Source organism: Lichtheimia ornata (genome assembly GCF_029851405.1).
Source record: "Lichtheimia ornata isolate CBS 291.66 chromosome Unknown scaffold00013, whole genome shotgun sequence".
NCBI classification, from domain to species: Eukaryota; Fungi; Mucoromycota; class Mucoromycetes; order Mucorales; family Lichtheimiaceae; genus Lichtheimia; species Lichtheimia ornata.
This window is the reverse complement of record NW_026695333.1, coordinates 165,391-182,077: the sequence shown is the minus strand read 5'-3', so window position 1 is coordinate 182,077 and position 16,687 is coordinate 165,391. Positions and strand designations below refer to the sequence as shown.

At 42.8% G+C, this 16,687-nt stretch overlaps 5 protein-coding genes across 5 annotated transcripts; 1 reads left to right on the top strand and 4 right to left on the bottom strand.

Moving 5' to 3' along the window:
• Window positions 1–39: 39 nt before the first annotated feature.
• O0I10_003818 (uncharacterized protein) lies at window positions 40–1,152 on the bottom strand (the record flags this gene model as incomplete). Its single annotated transcript, XM_058483885.1, has 1 exon — window positions 40–1,152. The coding sequence occupies one exon, from the start codon at window positions 1,150–1,152 to the stop codon at window positions 40–42; it is 1,113 nt and encodes a 370-aa protein (XP_058345274.1).
• Window positions 1,153–2,250: 1,098 nt separating this feature from the next.
• On the bottom strand, window positions 2,251–3,579 carry O0I10_003817 (guanine nucleotide-binding protein subunit alpha; the record flags this gene model as incomplete). Its single annotated transcript, XM_058483884.1, has 5 exons — window positions 2,251–2,438; window positions 2,522–2,675; window positions 2,732–2,990; window positions 3,048–3,390; window positions 3,462–3,579. The coding sequence occupies 5 exons, from the start codon at window positions 3,577–3,579 to the stop codon at window positions 2,251–2,253; spliced, it is 1,062 nt and encodes a 353-aa protein (XP_058345273.1).
• An 813-nt stretch (window positions 3,580–4,392) lies between these two features.
• O0I10_003816 (uncharacterized protein) lies at window positions 4,393–7,885 on the bottom strand (the record flags this gene model as incomplete). Its single annotated transcript, XM_058483883.1, has 5 exons — window positions 4,393–5,416; window positions 5,489–5,790; window positions 5,847–6,251; window positions 6,325–7,546; window positions 7,605–7,885. The coding sequence occupies 5 exons, from the start codon at window positions 7,883–7,885 to the stop codon at window positions 4,393–4,395; spliced, it is 3,234 nt and encodes a 1,077-aa protein (XP_058345272.1).
• Window positions 7,886–8,006: 121 nt separating this feature from the next.
• O0I10_003815 (uncharacterized protein) lies at window positions 8,007–12,466 on the top strand (the record flags this gene model as incomplete). Its single annotated transcript, XM_058483882.1, has 17 exons — window positions 8,007–8,144; window positions 8,199–8,394; window positions 8,455–9,863; window positions 9,927–10,076; window positions 10,137–10,238; window positions 10,295–10,441; window positions 10,499–10,597; window positions 10,652–10,763; window positions 10,839–11,048; window positions 11,120–11,206; window positions 11,271–11,372; window positions 11,439–11,471; window positions 11,532–11,692; window positions 11,752–11,938; window positions 12,003–12,079; window positions 12,140–12,206; window positions 12,267–12,466. 17 exons carry the CDS (start codon window positions 8,007–8,009, stop codon window positions 12,464–12,466), a joined length of 3,477 nt encoding a protein of 1,158 aa, XP_058345271.1.
• A 753-nt stretch (window positions 12,467–13,219) lies between these two features.
• O0I10_003814 (uncharacterized protein) lies at window positions 13,220–14,122 on the bottom strand (the record flags this gene model as incomplete). Its single annotated transcript, XM_058483881.1, has 4 exons — window positions 13,220–13,307; window positions 13,441–13,727; window positions 13,787–13,850; window positions 13,917–14,122. The coding sequence occupies 4 exons, from the start codon at window positions 14,120–14,122 to the stop codon at window positions 13,220–13,222; spliced, it is 645 nt and encodes a 214-aa protein (XP_058345270.1).
• Between the last annotated feature and the right edge of the window lie 2,565 nt (window positions 14,123–16,687).

Below are 16,687 nucleotides of genomic sequence, written 5' to 3'. Positions count from 1 at the left end.
GTGGGGGATTGGGGGTGGGGGTGTGATGTGTGATAAGATCTAAATATACCAAAGACCTGCAGCCTGGAGTGATTTCTTCTTTTCCTCTCCGACACGATAGTTGGCATGGACCATCAATGGCTCGTATCCATACTTTTTGGGAATATTGCGTTCAAAGAACATACGACCATGGGGGAAGAGAGAGAGATCGAGTAATGCAACGGAGCTGGTTTGATAAGAAAGGTTCATTTCATCGAGGACACGGTTCATGGCACGTTGCTGAGTGACTTTGGGTTCATTATCCTGGATCATGATGGTGTCGGCAAGGATACGCTTGTTGGTGTTGGTAGGTCGCATCAAATAGAAACCCGAGTTTGTAATCTTTTGTTCTGTTTCTTGGGTGATCAAGAGCTCGGTGGTGCTTCTTCGGGAGTTGAGTTTCTCGACGAGGTAATCGTAAATATGATCGGAAGTAAAGACGATATCGACATCACTGAACCAGACGGTGATTCCCTCATATAACAAACGTTCGACGACCAATGTCTTTGAGTGCGTGATGGGTGTATAAGATGAATCAAGCCATTTTGAAAACTCGCTGGAGAGTTGCTTGTGGAACCACTCTTGCGGGATCTGGACAACGTGGTCGCCATAGCCATGATCGATCAGCGTCTGCTCCAGCTCAGCATCAATCGAAAAGACAAGGAACTTGGTATCCAACTTGGTACGCTTCAATGACTCGATCCAGTTCAATGTATATTCAGCCATGCCTTGGTTCGCCACGGCAGTCAACAAGATATCATCCTTCTTCGTCTTGAGCACATTCGATTGTATCACTTTCTTCACTTGGGCACTCATCGCTGGGAACGTCTTGGGCTTCCAATCCTTGGCATCAGTGGGTTTGGTGTTCACTTCAACGAGATCTTCAGCTTCAGGTGTCTCATCATCATTCTCTTCAGTGGTGGCTGCTGCTGCTCCAGTCGGTGTCGATGAGGAAGGTGGTGCTGCATCTTGGTTTCCATTCGCTACAGTATGCGCATCAGGCACGATTTCTTTCGAGGCACCAATGTCGCCAATTTGAGCAGGATAGAGATTCGTAAAGAATGCAACGAGCGATAGTAATAAAAAGGCTGTCAGAAGGGTAAAGAATGCCCGTCGCTTAGGGAACCAGTCCATGTGTGTGCGTTGTGGGAATAACGAAAGGAGAAAGAAAGAAAGGAAAGAAAAGCGACCTTTTACAAAAAGAGAGGTGTGTGTGCGTGTGTGCTCAAAGAGATGATCGTCCTTGTTTCTCTTTTCCTTGCCTTCTAATATCTAGACCAGGCCCAATTGGTTGAAGTATCGGTGGATGATGAAAACCACAACATCGATGCGTGACACAAGACCTCTGAGTTAGTGGTTTCTATCAAACAAGATGCAAGAATATCGACCAGCCCTTTCCTCGGTATAAGCCGCTCATCCATATGTCATGTGCCATTTCGAAGCAATGCTTAGAACCAAGTCCCACTATTTACCAAGTTGCTTGGATTACTAGCTATCCGACCCATCTTATACAACCATGCACATTCACCTGGTAACATGCAAAGGATCGACGTGACAATCCATTTTGGCGCGGTTTTGGATATTAGGCACTTTTCCCCATTTGGGTAGACTTTAGCAAAGTTAGCCAATTTGATTGTTTCTTACACTGAAAAGACCTATTGGGCCATCTAGTTCAATAAATATATATTGCTCTTCGTTTTATAGACTAAAGTCTATGACCCCCCCACCCCTTGGATTTTATCTTCCAAGAAGTCATCCATGTCTTATCACTCAGCCTGATAAAGAAGCGTGAATGCCTTATATCCGGTCATCCGGCTATCCGATTCAATGAACAAGATAGTACCCTACAGTCCACTTGCATGATCATGTATAGGTTAGGACAACAACATTATGTACTTTTTATTCTGTGCATTGTATGGCAACTAACCAAAAGCAAATGATACATTACTGCTTAGACAACAGCAATCATGCAAATCCGCTCTCAGATGCAGTAATGTGTTACGATGGTGGTAGCCAATTACTTATTGGATAGTACTAGCATTGATTATATTTGTAAAAGAAAGGAACGTATACGGGTTACAAAAATTGGAAACAAAGGAGCAAGGGCGTGTATTTTTGTATAGGTTGGGGAGGGAGGGGGACATCTTTTTTCGTTCATCTCTTTCAAAATGGCTCGAAAAACAACTCGTCGTCATTACCATTGGTCTTGTCCACACAACGCACAAAAAACCATTATAGCAAGCCAACATCTCGAAGGTTGTTTTGGATGATAATGTCGTTGACAGCTGCCATGACGAATTTGATTTGCTTGGTATCGGTAGCGCAGGTGAAATGGGTATAAATCTGCTTTGTATCGGATTGATTCAATGACACAAAGCGGTTGAGAATGTATTCACTGGCAGCATCGTACGTGTTGGGTCCTATAGACGTATGTGTGTATGTGTGAGTTGATTGTTTGTTTGCATTCCAAATACAAACTCGTCTCATGGGATGGATTACTTGCCTTGGAAATCGGGGAAGCTTTCTGCAAGGGGGTGCTTGGGTAGTTTTTCCTTGAAGATATCAATCTTGTTAAGGAACAAGATGATGGATGTCTTTACAAACCACCGTGAATTGCAAATGGAATCAAATAGCGTCAATGCTTCTTGCATACGATTCTATAAATGTCTTATTAAGCGATCAAGAAGGATGACTTTTCAAATACCACACATACCACAGTCTCATCTTCAATGAGTACTTGATCGTATTCCGAAATAGCAACCAAAAAGATGATGGCAGTGACATTTTCGAAACAATGAATCCACTTTTTGCGCTCGGATCGTTGGCCGCCGACATCAAACATGCGATAAGTCAGCTCGCCAATGTTGAAGGTTGTTTCGGTGATACCAGTGGTCTTGACACGTGAGCGTAATACATCCTGATCAGTGGGCACATAATTGGGATCCCCGATTCGATCAATCGAGTCAAAGTAACTATAATCATCATTAGTGAATGGATCATGTATGTTGTTGATACTTGTGAGGACTTACTATTTGGCTGAATCATTAAGTTGATATTCTCGACTTCTTTCAAAGACACTCTGGAGATTTGGATCCTTCCAAAGACCACGGACAGCTTGTGTCACCTCGGGTGGCAATGCATCACGTTCGATTTGAGCTGGCATTTCCATAATGACAGTGGCATGATGGGCATTCTCAGGGTTGTCTAATGCCACTCCCATCTCATCCATGGCTTCCAAAATAACACGCATCGATTGCACCGTGTTGGAAAAGATGATTTCCTTGAACGCCTCTCTTTCATCCAGTGAATAGCCATCGTCGTGTATCAATTTCATTTGTTTCAAAATCGTTGATTTGCCCGATTCACCAGCACCTACATAGTTCATATCAATTAATATACTACATCCCATGTTGGAAAGAAAAAGAGAGAGTAGTAGGCGTTACCTAATAATAACATCTTGACTTCATTGCGAAGATTGAGCTTGTCGCGTTTGATCTGGTTCTCAATCTCTTCATTGCGAGCCTTGTCTTCTTGTGCTTCAGTCGACTGACAGCAACCCATGGTGGTGGTTTTTTTTTCAAAGAAGGGAGTGGAAGTGATGTATTTTAGAAAGAGAGAAAAAGGGGTGCGCGTGTGTGTATGAGGGATCAAGAAAAGATAAAGTGTGGTGTAAAAAAGTCAGGTTGAGTGAGTGAAAGGAGAGGACAAGGGGTAAAAGAAAAAAAGAGAGAGCACACACACGAAGAGAGAGAGAGAGAATGATGGATAAGTGATGTGAGTGAGTGATAGTTGTTGGGGCAACAACAAGGATGGTCAAGGAGTTACCAAGTCGCGTAAAATGGGATGCGAGCTTTTTCCGTCATCTTCCTCCCGAGACACATTAAAAAAGCCCCATTGGAGAAATAAACAACAACGCTGCTGATGACCCATCTTCTCCTTAATACCATCTGTATAGAAAGAGCATGGCAAAGCCTATCGCATCAAATACATTCTTTTCTACTTTGAACACGTTCATAATTAAGGTTTTAGACATAGGATGGCTTGCTTTGCACTTTCTATTCGTATCCTTTGTGTCCGATAAATACCATCCCTTATTGATGACCCATTGGAGGACCATGGATATGGTTGGTTGGATGATGTAGTAGTAGTTGGTGGTCGTGGTAATAGTAGTAGCAGGATGGTGATTAGGAGAAGCCATATGTCGATGAGGGATGATGCAGTGCAACAAGGAGCAGTAATTACATGTTTGTATCACACACACGCTTCTATACAACACACACACACACGCATATCACAATACAAGTTTATCACACGCTTTCATTTCTCCTTGCTACCATATATGTCATTTGCTATCCAGAAATAAACTACAAATAGCTAATCCAAGAGTGATCCACTACTACTTCCTTGCCAATAAGGTGGATTGTTCGTAGATCCTTGTTGTTGTTGAGGTGGTAGAGGTTGTTGCTGTTGTGGTGTTGGAGGTTGCTGAGAGTAATGTGCAGGTGGTGGTGGTTGCTGTTGATATTGCATACCGTAACCAGGGTATTGTGCACCACCAGAAGGAGGAGGAGGATGTGATGACATGGGAACTGGATATGGCTGATACTGTTGTTGAGGTGGCGGTGGCGGTGGTGCCGTTGCATAATATTGATCTGGACCGCGACTTCCTACTCCTACCGACATCGGTGTATAGGCATTACCAAGTGGTTGTTGTTGTTGCTGTGTTGCCATGCTACCATAAGGAGACGGTGATGGAGGCACTGGTGGAGCCATTTGATTTGACGTTGGCTGCATGCTAGTAGGTGTATGATGATAAGGCGCTGATAACATGCTATATGTACCGGTGGTGGTAGGTGTTTGTGATGAGGATGGTGGTTTAGGTGGCAACGGAGGCTGTTGTTGCTGTTGTTGTTGTTGTAAAGGAGGAGGAGGAGGACCACCACCACCATAACCATAACCTGTTGATGTTGATGTTGTAGGCTGCTGCTGTTGTTGTTGGAAAGCAGGATTATACATTGGCACTGTTGACCCAACACTACTCGTAGCAGTAGTTGTATGCAATGGTGATGCATAAGGCTGTTGAGAGATCGGCATGTTGCTGTATGAACTGGGCGTGGAATTAGGATCACCCAAAGACATCGTGCGGGCTTGTTCAACGAGTCGAGATACATTATTGTCGATAGTGCCCTGGGAGGTGGATGTTGTAGGTGCAGGAGGAGCGGATCCATAATTCTGAAGCTTCTCCTTCAAGATCTCCTGTTCTCTTGCAGTTTGGTTGCTTTGTAGCTGCTCAGAAAGTCGCTCTCTCTCATTCTCTCGTTCTCGTAGAAATCGCTGTATGTTGCCATATAACACATCAATCACATCACATGCATTGGAGTAAAATTGGATCCCTTTGCTAAATACAACAAGATTAATATCGATAGGCATTGTTGTATGGGTACGATAGTAGGTTTGAACTTTAACTTACGTAAGGTCTTCCTTGACATTAAAGTATCGATCCTTTGCATTCTTGAACCGATCAACCACCTTCCGTTGTTGTGCTTGTATCCGATCATAGCGTGTCTGCAATGAAGACGCCTCCTTATCCTCCATCAATGACTTGTATGCATCCGTCAATTCACGAATTGCTTGCTGCTGTCGCTGGATCGTCACTGTGATACGTTGCTGATGGGATTGATACTTTTCAAGCTCACTGGCAAAGATTTGCTGTTCAACATTGGGAGCCTTTTTGTTGAGAATCAAGACATTTGAAATATCATCATCCAATGACTAGAGCAAAAAATATGAATAACAAAGGCCTTCATCCAAAGCAATACTATATCTACCTTTTCCCTGAGATCCTGAAGCGTCTCATTGCGCTCACTCTCAATCCTTCGCAATTTCTCCAAGGCATTCTCGACCTTGTTGACCTTATCCTTCAAGCTATCTTGCCCTCCTTGATTGCTCGTGGGCATATCCAAATCCAGTAAACTTTGTGCACCACCATTGCTGCTTGAATCTTGTTTGAAAGCCAAAGATGTCCCATCCGAAAAGGCCTTTTCCAGAGCAGTGCTTTTGCCTCCTTGTTTTAACACTGCAATGTCCTCCTTGACCCCTTCATATCGTTGCAAGATATCACCATCAGATTGAGCTGCCGTTTGCAAAGTGGTTCGGTGATTCTTGATATCACGTCGAAAATCACTTGTGGTTTGTGAAGAGGGCTGCTGTGTCCATTGATCACCATACTTGACCTATCATCATCATCATCATCCAGGGCGATGTTAATATCAACAATACATAGATCATCCTTCCCATATTACTTACACGCATACGTTCACATTCATGCATTTCCTTGTCAAGGCCAAATGTGGCTTCATCCAATTTTTGTGATGCATGTCGTTTGAATCCCTCCAGGGTCTCCATCAGCTCCTGAATAGATGTACGATTCTCGTCTGAAGCAATATCATCCGCCCACTGCTTTGTCTCCTTTGTTGGCACCATGAGGTCATCCACCGATTGATCCTGTTGTCTTGTAAACTTGTCCAATGATCCAGGGAGTTTCATATAATCAAGGGCTGTCTGCAATTCCGCCTTTGCCAAATCACATCGCTCTGATTCGCCTCGAAGTAGCTTCGCCTTCTCTTCCGAATACATGGATGCACTCTCGTGAACACTGAGCGGGACCAACTTTGCAAAGATGTCAGGGCCAATCACTTTGCTGATATCATTGGGACCATAGAGGTCAGAGATGGGTGTCGGCTTCACGGCTTTGAGACGATCAATAGGCGTAAGAATGGATTCTTGAGGCACATTGTCATGGTAAATCATATCATTGTCACGTGTTGCTGCCGTGCATTTCTCCTCGCAAGTGGCTGCTAGCGTCTTTGTCATTTCTTGCATCACCGTGCCACTATCTGCTGGTAATGTACCATCGACGTTGTTGCCAGAAGACTGTACTTGGCTGATGAGCGATGTGCATAACTTTCCAGAGGCTTCCTTGGCTGCTGATTCACCCGCTTTCAATCGAGCCACCTGTTCACCATAATGACTTTCGGCTTCACATGTCGCTGCCTTATGGAATTGAGCCAAGGCCTGATAATACTTGTGCTTGATTTGACATAAAGTCACCCAAGATTTATCAATTCCTGCTCCTCGTGAAACGGCATCTTGTAATTCATCCACAATGTTGCCATAGACCCAAACTGTATGACTCGCAAGCTTGGCGACCAATCCATCCTTCTTCTTCTCACGTACGCTGCTTTCCAAAAAACATTCATGCGCTTGTGCCAGCATCAATTCTGTCAACACTTTGACGGTCTCTCGACTTAGATCTTGTGATGGTGCATGCAAAAAGTTGTCGTTGATGTATTGAAACATTCCTGCCGCTGCTTGGAAATAGTTGAATGCCTTTTTGCGTCCTTCAGCCTCGCCTCGATTCTGTATGGCTGCTATTGCTGACAAGGTGGCTGCAATGTTGAAGATGATGCTCGCTTTCTCATATGCAAGGGAGTATTGTGCAGTAGGTCGTCCATTAAAGGCATCGTACCTAATAGTGGTTATGATTATTATCAGGTACAATATCATCCCTTCCCAATATGACTTACCAGTTGAATAACACCTTGACATTCTTTTCATCCACGGGAAAGCGTAAATCAAGTAGCTCCAACTGACCAAAATAGCGGTATAATAGATCTCTTCCTGTGGTATCCTTGCCAGCTCCACGCGTGTCTTGGCGTAACCGATTCAGCATGTGGGCTTCCTCATTGTACTTTTCTGGGTCTTCTTGATAGACATGAGCAATGTAATGCTTGAGTGGATATATCCAATCGACATCTTGAGTGCGTTTGGGAGGTACACTGATAAATGGGATTTGTAGCTGGGCCATGGTGAAGAATAGACAAGGAAAGAAAGGCCTTCTTGGCAACCCAGCTGACTTGGAGGACCCGCATGAATCCCTTTCGCTGTGCTCTCTCTTTTTTTCTTTTCCCGCTTTCGTCTCTCTCTTCATGAGCCAACACCACCAGCACCAGCACCGCAGACGACGACACAAGGAATACATTCCTGAAGAACGATACGACATTGACGGACGACTCATAAAGAACGAGGCTGCCCTGAAAGCAAAAGCATGGAATCTCAGAGACATTGTAAGCGATCACAACACAAGAAGTCGTCTCGATACTGACATTGGCTCGATCTAGTTACGCGATCCAAGCAAAAAAGCAGAGGCACTTGAGAAGGGACAAGCATTTATCAAACAACAACGTGGCAAATTGATATTGAGTGATGATCGACCTTGGAGTCATGAGAGCGACGAGATATTCTTTTCACGTAAACGAGATGGATTGGCAGCATGGATGATGCCTCGTGGATCTCCCATTTATTATGAATTTGAAGGTATAAGAATCGATGAATGAATGAATGAATGCTTCTTGTTATTAACAAGCATGTATATAGGGTTCTTTGTCAAGCTCAAAGAAAGTTTACAATCAGCAACACCATCATCATCATCAGCACAACAACAAGGCACATCATCCTCTCTTTTACAAAGCGAAGGCGAGCTGTTACGACATGCGTTGATCTTGTTTCATGATTTTCAGCACAAAAAGAGGACGAATCTCAAAGAGAAGCTTGAAAAGTATCGAGCCGAATTACCCATCACAGCGTATGCCAATGCTATTCTACACACACTTGCACAACATCGAGTCCTTTTGGTTGCTGGTGATACTGGATGTGGCAAGAGTACTCAAGTCCCACAAATTCTTATGCAAGCTGGATATCGAAAGATTGCATGTACTCAGCCGCGACGTATTGCATGTTCATCGTTAGCACGGCGTGTCAGCTATGAGACTTTGAACGAGTTTGGATCAGAGATTGCTTATCAGGTGCGATTTGAAAAGACAAAGACGAAGCGGACACGGATCCTGTTTTTAACAGAAGGTTTATTACTACGACAATATGCAGCAGATCCAACCTTATCCATGTACGACGTGATCATTGTGGATGAAGTGCATGAACGGCATATGATGGGCGATTTCTTATTGGCACTATTGAAGCGATTATTGCAAACACGACAAGACTTGTATGTTGTATTGATGAGTGCTACGATCAACGCCGAGTTATTTGCACAATACTTCGATGCACCCACATTGAATGTACCTGGACGCATGTATACAGTCAAGACGCATTATTGGACATCCGACAAAGAGGATAAGAATCTGGTCAATGATGCAGAATACAATCGTCGACAACGAGCCATTGTCAAAGAATCGGTTCCCAGCAAAAGTGAGCGTATTGATCCAGCACCTTATCGACGCGTGATGGAATACATTGATCAATCCATCCCCATCACTGAACGAGGCGACTTGTTGATTTTCATGTCGGGCATCAATGAGATATCACAATTAGCGGATGCACTTAAGGAGTATGCAGAGCACAACAAGCAATGGATCATTCTCATGCTACATTCGACTTTGGCTGTGGATCAACAAGAAAAGGTGTTTGATATGCCACCCGAAGGAGTACGCAAATGCATCATCAGCTCCAACATTGCCGAAACAAGTTTGACGATTGATGGGATTCGCTTCGTCGTTGATTCTGGAAAGGTCAAGGAACTCACTCACGACGCAACATCCAACATGAGTAAGCTGAGCGAATTTTGGATCTCCAAAGCAAGTGCCAAACAACGTGCTGGTCGAAGTGGACGTACTGGACCTGGTGAATGTTTTCGCTTATACTCGGAGAATGAGTTTGACCACTTTAATGATTTCGCTGTTCCTGAGATACAACGTGCGCCATTGGAACCTTTGATATTACAAATCAAGGCACTCGATCTAGGTGATCCAAGGACATTTGATTATATCGAGGTATGATAAATGGGGTTGTTGGTGAATATTATGAGGTCGTCGTCGCCTAATGTATTATTACAGGCACCACATCCAGATGCTGTTAATGCCTCCATGGAGTTTCTTCAAAATCTTGGTGCACTTGATAATGCTGAAAACATTACTGGATTGGGAACCGTGTTAGCCAACCTACCGGTGGATGCAGTGATTGGCAAGATGCTCTTGATGGCAACGGTATGTTTATTGTATCAGTGGAAAATGGGCATGATGAAGCTGACAACTCTCTCTTGAAAGGTGTTCAATCTTGTGGATCCAGTTATTACCATTGCAGCTAGTCTCAGTGTACAATCACCTTTTACGAGATTAAACCCGGACACACATTCAGACATTATCAAGGTAGGTGGGATGAAGAAAGGTGTATGCGTGGCTATGACAGCTAACGGGTCCAATAGAATCGACGTATATTTCATTCAGAGCATGGCGACCCATTTACCCTACTGAACGTTTGGCAACAATGGCTGGATGCAAAAACGGATCGAAAGACATCATCACGCTCATGGTGTAGAAGACATGGATTGGAAGAGCAACGTTTGTATGAGGTATTATTGGGACTTGCATTGTTTAACGATAAGATTCTAACATCTTTGTAATTGAAGATTGCCAAAATGAGACGTCAATTTGAGAAGGTGCTGAATGATTTCCAACCGGGGCTATTGCAATTCTTGAGTGCTGATTCGGACACTGAGGATAAGGAGGTAGGTATCCATTCATTGTATGATGGCAATAGGCACTGATTGATATTGTAATAGAAAGAGCGACAATCAAAACGTGACATGCTGAAACGTGAGCGATACGAACAACGATCCAGCAAACGGCGACGTGTGTTAACAATGGAATACGAAGGACAAGAGGATTGGCAAAGTAAGTTTCTTTGTTTTATTGCTCATTCATTCTAATATTTAACCCCTCATCTAACAAAGACATGACCATTTGTAGTGGATAATGAAGGACCTGCCGATATACGTGATCTCGAGTTTTCTATGACCAACAACCTGAAAGATCTAAGGCAAAAGGCAGCATTACTCAGCTCCGTCGACGTTGATCTCATCAAGTTAATCATTTGTTCTGCGTTTTATCCTCAACTCGCCATTGGTGATGCCCACAACCCTTATCGCAATAGCAACGAAATCGTATTCCACACACGCTGTAAGTGACATGTTTGCTCTTTGGTATCAGACCCTTGATTTTCTAATATCCAACGTCATGATGATATGTAGTCAAGAATTTCCTTTCCATACATCCAACCAGTGTCATTGCAGCTCATCCGGATTGGGTTCAAGGTCTTGGCGAGAATGTGAGAAAAGGTATGTTGTTGTTGGTTTACATGGTCGGCAAAGAGAACAAGGATGTTCATTGTGAAATTGGTAGATGATGAAGCTGTTGAACGGGCATTACAACATCAGCTGCTGTGTTACCTGCAACTCTTGGAAACAAACAAACCCTATCTTTTAGGCATTACACGTGTTCCTGGTATGACAGATACCATCATCTTGCATTGATGGCAATCAGCTGACATCATTGTTGGGTATTTTGTAGGTATTCACACCTTGCTACTCTGCGCGAAAACAAGTAAGCTTGTTAGGTTGGTCTATTGATTCCATGTTCATTTCACTCAATGCGCCCTATTAGTTGATACCAACGCCGATTGCAGTGTCCTCGTCTTTGACTCGTATTATATGGCCCAATTTCGAACAGCCCAAGTGGCAGCCTTTGTGCTCTATCAATCATACAGATTACGCAACACATGGCTTCGCTTACTTAATCAGCGCATCGGTCGTGGTTTAGGACAGGTAAATGGATTAAACTTCTTTCAATATCCAAACACTGACATGGAACATTCGTCATCAAGCGAGTATCTCATCAAGCAATTGAAGATTATGTTGTTACCCCTGCTGCAGCTGCCGACGAAAATACGCCCAAGGTTATCAAACGTATTATCAAAGAGGAACAACAAAGGCGACAAGATGATACAACCACCGACCTATGGACACCAGCTGTGGAAGCTCGCTATCAGGAGCAGGTATCCCAATTAGCAGGTAAATATCGAAAATGCAACAACGAATCAAGCTTGCTTCTAAACATGCATCATCTATCTACTAGCTCAATTAGCAGAGGCAATGGAGACGGCCATATCAGCTGATTTTAGAATAGCCAAGCCCTCTGAACTCATCAAGATGGTAGGTGTATGGAGGGAGCGTACAGGGCACATTCCCTTTACTGATAATGCTATATAATAGTATCCCAAGTATAAAGCACCCGTCGAGGAACAAGAAGGTATCCCTCGCTCTTGGAATCCCAAAGAAGGTAGGTATTGGATAGTTTCAGCCGATAGTAGTAGATGTCAGCTAACGTTTTATTCACTAGTGATACGTGAAGGAATGCAAATTACATCGGTGATCCATTACAATAGCCTTGAGACACCATCTACGGCATCCAGTATCCCAATTGAAGAACAACGCATCCCTCGACATGTCAAGATTTATTGGTATTGCCCTCATTGTGATTCCACTTTTTCATTTACCCTCCCACAGATACATGAACATCTCGCTTCTTGTAAATATTAGACTAGACAACCATGACCTTCATTTTATTTGATCGGAAAAGTCGCATCATAGTAATTGTTCATATAAATCGGCATTTTACTTGACATGAAGAAGAAAGAGGAAACTATGGGGAGGGTTGAAAATGGTGACCTAGTTCTATTGTCGGAAAAGATATGCCACCTTCAAACATCCACCTTGCACATTTTCATTTCCTTCTAGGTTGTTGATATAGCGAAGATGGTTCGATGACAACGAATACCAGTATGTCATAGGGCTGCTGCGAATAGGCATCTGTGTGCATGTAGGTTACTATCCAATCTTCATCCCCTACCGAGTATCACTTACCCCTATCGCATCTGACATCTCACGCACACGCATATACACCGTAAACACCTCATCTCGTACAGGTTCCAAGAGTCCGTGATGCATTTCATGCAAGATTGGCCCTTTCTTTTTGAGGAATAGTATACATGGTCCATTGCCCTACATGTATCATCGCTTAGTGTCAGATACACGTACATGTGTGATATAACTACTTACAAGATCACGCACGACAAAGTTCCCGGTGGTCCTTTTTGATCGTTGTATGAGGACCGGTTGCGAAATTGCTGAAGGAAGGGGAAATAATCCATGGATCCAAGGTCATCAACTTGTTCCTAGCCGACTTGCTTTCCCAAATCCGCCCATCGCTCGCGTTGACCGACTAGGCTGGTCGCCCACAGAGGAAATGCTCAATTGACATCTATCCAGCTCGCGCTCTTCTGCAAGAGTTGTTCACCAAGTGTCCCAATGTACATTGAATTCGGTAGGTACGGTTTTGACATCCTCGATGTAGAAGTCATCTTCGCTCATGTCTTGCATGCTGTTACAAACCATGCTCTTAGACACGCATGTATAGGATCGTCCATATCAAGGATAAACGAATGTGAAGGGCTAATAAAGCAAAAAAAGTTAATCGGCTGCTTTTCTCATTGTTTTTCGGTATGTATACTTACTGCTCGTTTTTACAGCGAATAGCATGCTCCTTAATGATTTCTCCAACGACTTTGCCCTTCTTCAATGACCACATCTTTCCTTTCATCACGTGAGAATAAGCCATGTTGAATTTTTCAATACCTACAGATGCTGCCAATGGAATGGTGGATGCAGCAGAAGCTGGTGCCACGGGAGAATCTTCAACGCTGCAAAACGAGTTCTTGCGTTTGTGCTGTAATATCACCCTCCCCATGCGGGTTGCGGCGTGCCATCTTATCCAGCTTTGCATATGTGTCTCGAGAGGTAGCTATATCAAAAAAGGATATGAGTACATGCTTAATTCAAGCAAGGTGATCAGGATCTTACCTTATCCAAAGAGCCAAATATCACAATGACAACAAGAGAATGGAAGTAGGATAACAATGAAAGGCTAAAGATCGTCGCAATATGAGTACATGTATCGCTCACAAAGAGGTCCATCCACAATGACACTTACCAAGGGCATTGATGTACCAGCAATCGAAGAGTGATACGATGATGGAAGAAAGAGATGTGTGGGAGTAAAACGATGGCGAAAAAAAGACAACATTCACCTTGTCCATATTTCCTTGTATTTTGTGGCGTGGGCATATCATAATCACAAACAAGGAGAAAAGAGTTGCTGGCAATGCTGATAGACCGATAAATTGCGTGTATCTTCATCAGTGATAAGTCTGAAGAGCCTTTGGTGTGATTGATTGTATCCAAACGCCAAGTCATATGTGCATTGGACATGTGTATCTTCTTCCGAGATGTTGTCCAAGTCATAATAAGAAAGATGACAACGTCCTCTTGGTAATCCATCGTGCCACGAACAGAGGATGCAATTAGTGGGTGATCGCACACCCCGCTAAAGCAACAGTCGCCCCTGAAACAATAGAGGACAATGATGACACCTCAGTTAAGGGTACCGTAATATGACGAGAAAGGCCTTCCTGATCCTGCCAACATTTTATACCTTCTTAAATCCATTTGCACGACCAACTGGATGAACGCCTTTTTACCCTTTAAGGTATTTTCAACAGCATCTTGCTTCCCAAACAAGTGTATTCTATGCTACAACTATATTAAAGCGCTTAGCTAAGTGCTTCTGTCAGTTTTATTAATCAAATAAAATTGTTTTGTAGATTCAAATACTATGCGTACTACTGAAACAGATGCACAATGCGGTGACTTGTACTTTTGAGATTTGGAAGACGTTTTCGCTTGCAAATACCATTCAACAAGTTCGTGCTTACAATAAATGCAGCGTAAGAGAAGCACCGTAACATTCGTTTACTTGTCATCAAAGAAGTAATGTAAGAGGTTAGATAATTTCGTTACCAACTATGAAAAGAAGAATATATTATTTATTTATTCTTTGGACGATAGAATAAAGCGATAAATTTTAGAATACAAAAAAGCTAATTATATGTACAGTATGTGTTATTTAAATGTGATAAATAAAAAGGTAGCGGGGAAGCCGTATCGGTGTGGTAGACCGCGTGTGATGTGTGGCATGGTGCTCCGCAAATTCGGAGTGTCGCCATCGGCTCGTGTCTCACTCATTGACGCTGTGCATGGAAGCGTCATGACAAGTTGGCGTTTTGTGGCGCGGACACAAATTCCGGTTTGGCTACTCGCAAACACGGAAAAGGAGAAGATGTATTTTTCTGCTCTTCATGACCTGAATTTAGCAAAATATAGAACAAGTCAAATTTTGCCAAACTGCTACGCGTTGTTAATGTGCATATCAGTGTATTCTATAACACTTGATTTAATTGACATAAAATTTGAGTCTTCTGAGCGTGTTATATAAATGTTATTCATGATTTTTATTTTTTGTTTTGTTTTTCGGCACACTAGTTTGTAGTGCATTTATTTATGCAGCCAACTTCCACACACTAAATATAGATATATATATCCATCCATAATAAATACGCATATATATATATTATTTTGATATATTCTTTCTTATTAGATCTTGCTTATTTTTCTAAAATATAGACGTAATTGATCATGTGCCATTTCAGTTTTTCGTTACGAAAATGATACTATCTATTAGTGGTAGCACTCAATATGCTTACAGCAGTAAACATGCGTGAATTGTAGCTCAGTCTACGAAACGTGTTTGACAGAGAGCGTTGTTAATATTCTTGTGTGAAAGTTTCATGTCTAAATGTCGCAAATGTTTCCCAAAAATATTTTTTTGGTCGTCGTTTCAAAGACAGGTCGACCTCCAGATCCAGTTTGGTTGGTGGCGACATGCGAAATCTGGGACAGCCATTTAATGAACTTGAACTTTCTGCCACAAGGTGCTGTTGGCTGCCGAGCCCATTGCTCTATTCAAAACCCCACGTTTCATTGTAAAGTTTGGAGATACAGTCAATTGGTGTTTTACCTATGCTGTAAGCGTGGTGGAGTTGCTTTCCTAATGCATACGGTGTCATTGCATTGACGGAAAGATGTGAAGAATGAGCGAAATGGCACGTGATGGTTACACAAACACGTCCTTGATAGGTTGTACAAATGACGATGATGATGACGCTTTTAGAAGGTACGCAAAGTAAACGCTATCCACAAGATGTATCAAGGATGCACGCTATACATGCGTATTTATTATGATGGATGGCTATATCTATGTTGGGTGTGGGAGCGAGCTGCAGGTAAAACATACAATTGGCCTATCTGATGCCAGCCTTGGGCCAAAAGTAAAATCATGAATAGCTTGATTACCATGGCTACGCTCGCTAAAGACTCTCTAGTTGTAGCTATTCAAATTCATCCAAGCGTTAGGATACACTTGATGTACACATTAACAACAGCTGTAGCTGGCGGGGATGACTGGTTGTATAAATTGCTTCAGGGAACAAGCAGTGCAAGAGCATGTCTTCTCCTTCTGTTTGACAGTGTAAGGTATGTCAGGCCCATATACAAGTAATAGAAGCTCAATCAATAATATGACCTTCCATGCACAGCGTCAGATGAGTGAATATATGGTCAATACATAATTTCTCTCGCTGCATTATTCACTACCACACGCACGATTCACCCATTAATCGCAGCTTCCAGTCTCTAACACAACATATGTACGTTCATCTACAGATATTTATTGCGATACACTACTGCTGATACTGTTTCATTGTGTTATCGCCAGCAGATTCAGCGGACGTCGTGTGTATTCTTCTTCCATGGTTGACAACAAGGGGATGTCCCTAGCATCATAATACGTAATCGAACGAAGTATAC